Source organism: Alligator sinensis, unplaced genomic scaffold, assembly GCF_000455745.1.
Source record: "Alligator sinensis unplaced genomic scaffold, ASM45574v1 scaffold180_1, whole genome shotgun sequence".
NCBI lineage: Eukaryota > Metazoa > Chordata > Crocodylia > Alligatoridae > Alligator > Alligator sinensis.
The window spans coordinates 936,106-945,066 of NW_005842640.1; the positions used below are offsets into that span (position 1 = coordinate 936,106).

The 8,961-nt window shown below is 45.1% G+C and overlaps 1 protein-coding gene across 1 annotated transcript in view; it reads left to right on the forward strand.

Moving 5' to 3' along the window:
* UBE3D (ubiquitin protein ligase E3D) overlaps positions 1–8,686 on the forward strand; it is a 32,194-nt gene extending 23,508 nt beyond the window's left edge. The window contains exons 5-6 of the mRNA XM_014524620.2: positions 5,338–5,407; positions 8,601–8,686. Coding sequence (XP_014380106.1) covers positions 5,338–5,407; positions 8,601–8,686 — 156 coding nt within the window. The remainder of the gene's footprint in view (positions 1–5,337; positions 5,408–8,600) is intronic.
* The last annotated feature ends 275 nt before the right edge of the window (positions 8,687–8,961 follow it).

Consider the following 8,961-nt stretch of genomic DNA (forward strand, 5'->3'; position numbering starts at 1 on the left):
GGCCACTCTCTCTACAATCTCTCAGTCCTGATCCTCAAGGGGAACTTACACAACACTTCCCAGAGACAAGGCTATGAGCTCCATTTCATCAACCTGCTGGATACTAGAGATCATGGACTAAACATAGACATTGGATTTTTGATACATTATAATCTGCCTGGCAACTGACTCCCCAGCCCAGCCCCTGGCTTGTTTACTTTTCATTCCATGCAGGAAGAGCACACACCAACTGCTCAAGCTTCCTTAGCCTGACGACGGGTTTTTGAACCCGAAAGCTTGCTTAATAACTATTCTCCAACCATTTGGGTTGGTCTAATAAAAGATATCAAATTCACCCAAGGAACCTTGTCTGCCTCCTTCAGTCTGAAGCACAAACAGTGGTCTCCCATAGTCAGCCATACCAACGAGACCCCAAGGGGACCCCAAAGCATAATCTAAACCCTCTCCCAATGAATCTCCCGTGCTAGGTACAAAGGAGAACTTTGTTGGCTACAAGCAGTAGGTTTGGAATAGGGTACAGGAATATCAGAGAAATCCCGTAGAGCAAACTGTGGCATGGTAGTCTTTGATCACGCATGTGAGTTATCTAGTTAGATCTCAAGTAGCTTACTCACAAGTATCATTCAGAGGCAGGTAGAGATTTCCTCTGGAGGCAAGCAGTTCATTGACCATGAGTTTCAAGAGAGAGAGCAAGTTTCAGATGGTCCAGCTTCTCTGAGCGTTCTCATCGTGGCTGCTGCCCTACCTCCTGGGCAGTCCTTAACTTATGACCTCATTTACCTGATTCAGTGAAGGCCAGCAATTGTTGGCTGCCAATTCAAACCAATTTGAAATGCATTACTGGTTGCTGGGTAGACTGGCAGCGTCTCTAGCCCCCTCCCAGTCATGATGAAATTTCTTAGAACATTAGGGAGTTTAAGCCCCCACCCAGTCATGTAGGCAGAGGGAGCAGGTTTCCCCCTCCCTCAGGAGTGTATCCAGCTCAGGTTATAACTCAGGGTTACCTGAAGCCGATGGGGCCAGGCGTGTCTGCTTTCTGCAGTGACCATGGTAACCAAATTGTCAGATTAGGCATCCACCTGATAGCAGAGTTTGGGGAGAGACAGAGATGGCATTCTGTCACATACCTCATGCATACAAAGGTTTGGAAGCTCAGCGGTAGCAGTGACTTCAGTGAAATGGTTACTCTTTCTACTGAAGACAGCTTGTGGCTTCCTTCCCTTAAGAATCAATGGAAATTGGCAGTCATCTGGTATCAGACATACAGGAAGTTCTGGAATATTTTTTTCATTTGTTTTTTCATAGATGATTCTTAGATGTTAGGGTCGGAAGGGACCTCAATAGATCATCGAGTCTGACCTCCTGCATAGGCAGGAAAGAGAGCTGGTTTCAGATGACTAGCCAGATGCCCATCTAACTTCCTCTTGAAGACCCCTAGGGTAGGAGAGAGCACTACCTCCCTTTGGAGCTCATTCCAGATTTTGGCCACTCTAACTGTGAAGAAGTTCTTCCTAATGTCCAGTCTAAATCTGCTGTCTGCTAGCTTATAGCCATTTCTTGTGACCCCCAGGGGCGCCTTGGTGATAGAGCCTCACCAATTCCCTTCTGCGCCCCCATGATGATTTTATAGGCAACCACAAGGTCGCCTCTCAACCTTCTCTTGCGGAGGCTGAAGAGGTCCAGGTACCTTAGTCTCTCCTCATAGGGCTTGGTCTGCAAGCCCTTAACCATATGAGTGGCCCTTCTCTGGACCCTCTCCAGGTTATCCACATCCCTCTTAAAATGTGGCACCCAAAACTTCATGCAGTATTCCAACTGTGGTCTGACCAGTGCCCGATAGAGGGGAAGTATCACCTCCTTGGTTCTGTTCGTCATGTATCTGCTGATGCACGATAAAGTGCAGTTAGCTTTGCTGATGACTTCGTCACACCGGCGACTCATGTTCATCTTGGAGTCCACTAGGACTCCGAGATCCCTTTCCGCTTCTGTGCTGCCGAGCAGGTCATTTCCTAGACAGTAGGTGTGCTGGACATTTTTCCTCCCTAGGTGCAGCACTTTGCATTTCTCCTTGTTAAATTGCATTCTATTGTTTTCTGCCCATTTGTCCAATCTGTCCAGGTCTGCCTGTAGTTGTTCCCTGCCCTCCAGTGTGTCTACTTCTCCCTACAGTTTTGTATCAGCCGCAAACTTGGACAGAGTACACTTCACTCCCTCACCCAAGTCACTGATGAAGACATTGAAGAGTATTGGTCCAAGGACTTAGCCCTGTGGGACCCCACTGCCCATGCCTTCCAGGTCAATACTGACCCATCCACCACCACTCTCTGGGTACAACCCTCTAGCCAATTTGCCACCCACTGGACTGTGTAATCATCCAAGTCACAGCCTCTTAATTTGTTCACCAGTATGGGGTAGGATACCGTATCGAAGGCCTTCCTGAAGTCTAAGTAAACGATGTCTACCCCTACTCCTGCATCCAAGTGTTTTGTAACCTGGTCATAAAAAGAGACTAGATTAGTCAGGCATGATCTACCTGCTATGAACCCGTGCTGGTTTCCCCTCAGCATAATTTTCCTGCTGGGCTCTCACATATATGAGCCTTAATAATCTTTTCAAAGACTTTGCCAAGGATGGAGGTAAGACTGGCTTATAGTTGCCTGGATCCTTCTTCCTCCCCTTCTTGAAAATAGGGACCACACTGGCCCTTTTCCAGTCCTCCGGGACCTGGCCTGTGTGCCACGAGCGCTCAAATATTCATCCAGGCCTGCTGACTTAAACGCTTCCAGTCCTTCCAAATGACTCTGCAACATCTTAGGGTCAATGCTGGGTAGTCTGGCGCCCTGCTGTTGCCTCTCTACAATCCCATTGTGAGACTTGTCTTGCCCCTCGTTTAGGAAACTGAGGCAAAGAACTCATTGAGGAGTTCAGCCTTGTCTTCCCTGTCTGCTACCAATTGCTTTTGCCCATTCAGTAGTGGTCCTATACCACCCTGGGCCTTCCTTTTACTCCCTATGTTTCTGAAAAACAATTTTTTGTTATCCTGAACTTGGGAAGCCATCCTCAGCTCCATGGTAGCTTTGGCCTTTCTAACTGCCTCCCTACAACTGTGAGCTGAGGAGGTATACTCCTCTTTAGTAATCTCTCCCTGTTTGCTCTTAGGCTGCTCTGGATTTCTCTAGTCAGCCAAGGAAGCCTCTTGGCCCCTTTCCTCCTTTTCCCCCGCACCACTGAGATCATCTCCCTCTGTGCCCAAAGGATCGCTTCCTTAAGGCACAGCCACCCTTCCTGGGCTCCCATTTTGCCAGATCTCTTACTCTGCAGTGTGTTGTTGACTAAACACCTGAGCTCGCTGAAGTCAGCCTTCCTAAAGTCTAGCACTTCCGCCCTACTAGTTACCTTTCCCTCTCTACGCCTTATGGTGAATTCTATTATTTGGTGGTCACTGTCCCCCAGGTGACCACTGTTCTGTAGGTTCCCTACCATGTCATTCCCTGTTGCCAATACCAGGTCCAGTAAGGCCTTCCCCCTAGTGGGGCCATGTACCTCCTGCGTCAGGTGGAGGTCATGTACACAGGATAGGAACCTGCTTGAATGGTGGGAATTTGCTGTCTGCGTCTCCCAGCAGATGTCAGGGTAGTTTAGGTCCCCCATGACTACTGCTTCCCTAGTCTTTATGGTCTCCGAGAGCTGCCTCAGGAGTTCCAAATCTAATTCTTCCCCTTGGTGTGGGGGTCTGTAGCAGACCCCTGCCACCAAATCCCTTTCCCCTTGGCCTCCATGTATCCTAACCCACAATCCTTCTACTTTCTCCTCCTCCGACTCTATTTTGATAAGGGTTGATGTATAACACTCCTTGACATAGAGCGCAACTCCTCCCCCTCTCCTCCCCACTCTATCCTTTCTGTACAACTTATAGCCCTCAATGTGTACCGCCCAGTCGTGGGTAGAGTTCCACCAGGTTTCTGTTAACCCCACTAAGTCGTAAGTTTTCTGCAAGCAGGAGTGCTAGTTCATCCTGCTTGTTCCCCATGCTCCTAGCATTAGTGTATAGGCACTTGTGCCCTGTAACTGGTGCCTTTGTTGCCCCCTGGCTCAGATGCCCAATGGGCCCCTTATTGCTTACCTGCTTATTGCTTACCTGTGTTGTACTGCTGGATGTCCCATGGATTGCAGGTTCCTGATGTTCTCCTTCTTCTGCCTCCCCATCCCCCGTCTGAGCTAATTTAAAGCCCCATGTAGGAGATCAGCCAACCTGCTGAAGAAACGACTTTTACCTTTCGCTGAGAGGTGAAGTCCATTGCGCCCCAGGAAGTCCCTTGCCAGGAAGTGTGGGTCGTGGTCCAGGAGGCCAAATCCTGCACTGTGGCACCAACTCCTGAGCTGCAGGTTGACGTCTCTAATGCAGGCGCTGTGATGCCTACTGCGACCTATGACCAGGAGGATGGACGAGAAGACCACCTGCGCCTCCATCTCCCTAAACCTGGCCCCCAGAGCCCTGTAGTCACCCATGACACGGTCAGGACTACTCCTGGCCACGTCATTGGTTCCCACATGGATGAGGACCATGGGATAGTAGTCCAAGGGCCGGATCAGGTCAGGAATCCTTGTCGTGACATCCCGGTTCTTGGCCACTGGCAGGCAACACACCTCACGCGCCATGGGATCCGGGCAGCAGATGTTTCCCTCTGCTCCTCTCAGTAGGGAGTCGCCCACTACAATGACCCGTCTCCTCTTCCTCTGGTAGCTTATCTGGCCCTCAGCTTGCTCGGGGATGGATTGGGGCTCCTCCCATGCCGTGTCCGCCATGAGGATATATATTTGTTTATAATAAGTTAATTATTCTGTTTGTTTATAATAATTTTCAGTGTAGGTGCTTTAATATGACTTTTTAAGTTGGTAACAGCTTTTAAAATTTCAGTAAGCATGTAAAATTAAACTTATGTAACTCACATATTGTGCAAATACACCAAAAGACCTGGTGCATATGTATGTGAAAGTACTGGATGCAAAAACTCTTCTTTTGGAATAGCGTGAATTAGGGTAGGTTTAATGTTTAGCGATTGTCTTTTATATTCAGTTTAAGTCTGTAAACTGGGTTTCATATGTGCATCATAATCACCATAAGATTTAAATTAAATGCACCATTTATAAATAGCTCAGAAATCTTAGAAGACTGAAATGAGTAAAATAGCCAAGACAAATCAGTGTGTATGTAAGAATGAGGAGATGCAGAATGAAGTATAAAGTTCATGGTGCACTCTGGAGAGTATGTTAAAATTATACATTCCTTTTCAAAGTAGTTGAACGACATTTAAATGACATTTCTCTGTCCTACAGAAATCAAAGGAAAATACCAGAGTAATTTGTAAGCGCTGCAAGACAATGCTGGGAGAGGCAGTATCATCAGGTATGGATTACACAAACTAAATTGTACTTAGTTGTCTCAGTTACTAAACATTTGAAGTTAAAAAGTTCTGGGCAAAAATAATTTATCAACAGGTTTCTGAGTTAATTCCTGCAATTCTTCTCACTCACTTTTGTAAAGGGTGAGAGTATTGTTTCCACTGTCAAAACTGTAAAGTGACTGACCCAGGAACTTACTTTGATCCTTATTTCACTTCTGGTGAATTCTAAAGGGTTTGGAGGCCTGCCAGTATAATTCCAATATTTAAAAAGGATGAAAGCTGTGACCTAGGAACTGTAGCTGTGTTAGCCTAAGTAAAATAATGGAATAGTTAATTTGCCACTTGATCAACAAAATATTAGAGGCTATAAAATATAAATGAATACCTGCCAGCATCGCTTCATGGAAAGCAGGTCTTGATAAAACAATACTGTTGCCTGTTTTCTGTAAGATTACTCATTGTTGGTAGTCTCTTGATTAAAAAATGACAGTCTTCCAGTAAATAGGGAAATCATCAGTGAGTCCATAAATGCCCATGGCAGCTAAGTCAAGAGTGAGGTTTCCAGACTAACAGTAACCCAGAAATAAAAAATAAGTCCTCAACAGCAGAGCAGGCAGATCAAGAAACAATATGTCACAGTGTCTGTAAAAGCGGATGAAGGCTGCAGGAGAATAGAAACCTCTGGTTGTCTTGATTTTCCTTCACATCAGATTAAGGTTTCTTCCCTCAAAGTATTGTGTGGTTTCTGATGTGCAAGAGCATCTCCATAGTAAAAGGTGTTCATGGGCATCTTTCTTCAATAGGAAGTCCTGCAGTGATGGACAAGTGGTGATGGGGACAAGTGCTAGTGATTACCAGAAGCCTGTAGTCACAGACCTACAGTGAGGTGATGTTTACATGATGATCATTTTGTACTTGGAACTGAGACAATTGTGCAGTTCAGCAGCTGCATTCTTGATGAACAGGCCTATTTAAGATCCACTCTGCTTGCCCCATACAGAGAGGAGGCTAGAAAAGGTGCCCTCAATGCTGTCTTATTTCACCTGACTGGACAACTGTGTCCCGTGGGTTCCTCTATCTGGGGTCCAAATCAAGTGATAAAGTTTGCAACCTGGAATGTTTGCATCCTCAGGGACAGCCCTAACAGTGACCAACAAAGAACAGAACACACGGCCAGAGAACTACGCTTTGTGATACCAGACACACAAGAAAGGGGCAGCTCACAGGGCATGGTGGTGACCTACAGGGCATGGTGGTGGCTACATCTTTCTTTTGAAAAGGAAAAACCAAAAAATATAGACACATCCATGACATTGGTTTTGCTATCAAGACCAAGATTTGTTACTCAGATACTGGAATTTACAGTTGGCATCAATGAGCATTTCAAGACCCTTTGTCTTCACCTGACCAACAGACAGCATACAAGAAGCAGTGCATATGCCCTGACCCTTCATACAGATGACAAAACAAAAGAATTCTCCTCTAAATGTAACCAAAGGCTGTTATCTGTCCCCAGAGAAAATAAGGTAATTGTTCTTGGTGATTTCAGTGCTAGTGTGGTAGGGACTCTGATCTATGGAAAGGAGCACTTGGAAAGGAAGGGGTGGGAATAGTCAATGGAGATAGAATTCTTCTCCTGAACAGGTGTTTAGAACATGATCTCATCACCACAAACTCCTTATTCTGCCAAAGCAACAAATTGAAGTACATCCCCTAAAAACACTGGCATCTGATTGACTACATCATAGTGCATGTCTGGACCATAGTGATGCCTGTATTACCAGAGCTATGGAAAGTGCAGAGGACTGCTAAATGGATCGTTGTTTGATGCATTCTGTCATGTCTATGCATATTGTTCCAAAACGATGTAAACAAAAGAAGAAACCAAGGAAGAGGCTCAATATTGAGTGCTTAAAAGACCCTGCTACAAGTGATCCTCTCCAGCAATGCCTCAGTGAGAAACTCTCCAACCTCCTTGATGACCTTGATGCTGATAGCACTGAGAGCCTCAAGAAGAAGGGGGGGGGGTGTCTTTAAGAAGAGGCTTGATGCCTACCTGGCTGGGGTCATTTGAGCCCAGTTTTCCTCCTGCCCAGGCAGGGGGTCGGACTTGAAAATTTACAAGGTCCATTCCGACCCTACTTCTATGATTCTATGAAGAAAGGCATCCATGAGGCATGTGAAGAATCTCTAGGCTTCTCCACAAAGAAACATTAGGGCTGGTTCTGTAAGAATGATAGGGAAATTCAAGTGCTCATTGACATAAAAAAGAAAAAAGCTTGGCAAAGCTTGGCAGAATGACATCAACCTCAAACCAGAAATGAAACACTTTATTGTAGTTTCTGTTAGTGTGTTCAGCACAACAAAACTATCTATGAGCTGAGCACACATGGAATTGTCCCTCTGAAGTGTAAAGATGAAACAGCACTCTCTAAAGATAGTTCCATGATCAATACCCAGTGGAAAGAGTACCTCAATGCTAGAATCTTGGTTCAGGAGCTCCTGAAGACAGCCATTCCACAACCTTGAGGACAACTTTGCAGATCCACAAACTTACCAAGAGGCCTTGAAAACGATTGAGCCAATGAAGAACAACAAGCCATGTAGTCCTGATGGAATGCTAGCTGAAATTCTATAAAGAAGGTGAAAAAAAACTCCCCTCTCACCAACAACACATTTTTATTATGAAAATCTGGAAACATGAACAGATTCCCAGTGGCTTGAGAGATGCCAGAGTTGTTACCATAATCAAGAAAGGAGATAATTTCTGCAATTAATTCTATTATCGGACAACATTCCTGTCCATGTAGGTCCTCACCTGCATTCTCCTCAAGACTCACCTTCCTTGCGGAAGAGATTCTTCTACTTGAGTTCCGAGACCACGCAGTGGTAGAATAGATGCAGTCTTTGTTCCTAGACAGCTGAAGGAAAAGTGACTTGAGCAACACTGAGATCTTTGCATGACCTTTATTCACCTGACTGAAGTCTTGGATTCATTCAGCAGAGAGGCCATGGCAGATCCTGATGCTATTTGAATGCCCATTGAAATTATTACTATCATCAGACTTCTTCTTCATGACGACACAACAGAAACTGTCCTAAGCAGTGGCTCAGAAATGAACTCCTTCACTACTAATACTTAAATCAAGCAAGAATGCCTGATTGCACCAACTCTCTTTTCCATCTATATTGCAGCTATTCTGAATCTCATTACGGATAGACCTTCATCTGGAGTCAGCATCCAGTGTCGCATGGAAGGGAATATCTTTAACATCAATTAATTATGTTCCAAATCCAAGGTAAACAACACCTCCATTAGTGGTCTTCAGTATGCTGAAGATTATGTTGTGTGTGTGTCCACTCAATTGAATACCTCCAGGTTGTTCTTGATTGCTTCTGCAAAGTACATAAAATGCTTGATCTCTCTGTCAAATTCACAAAAAATCAAGATTCTTTACCAGCCCACACAAAACCAACTAGCTGTAAGATTACACATCTTGATAAAACTTTTATTATATGGAATTAACAGGACAAACAGTTCTTATTCCATTATTTT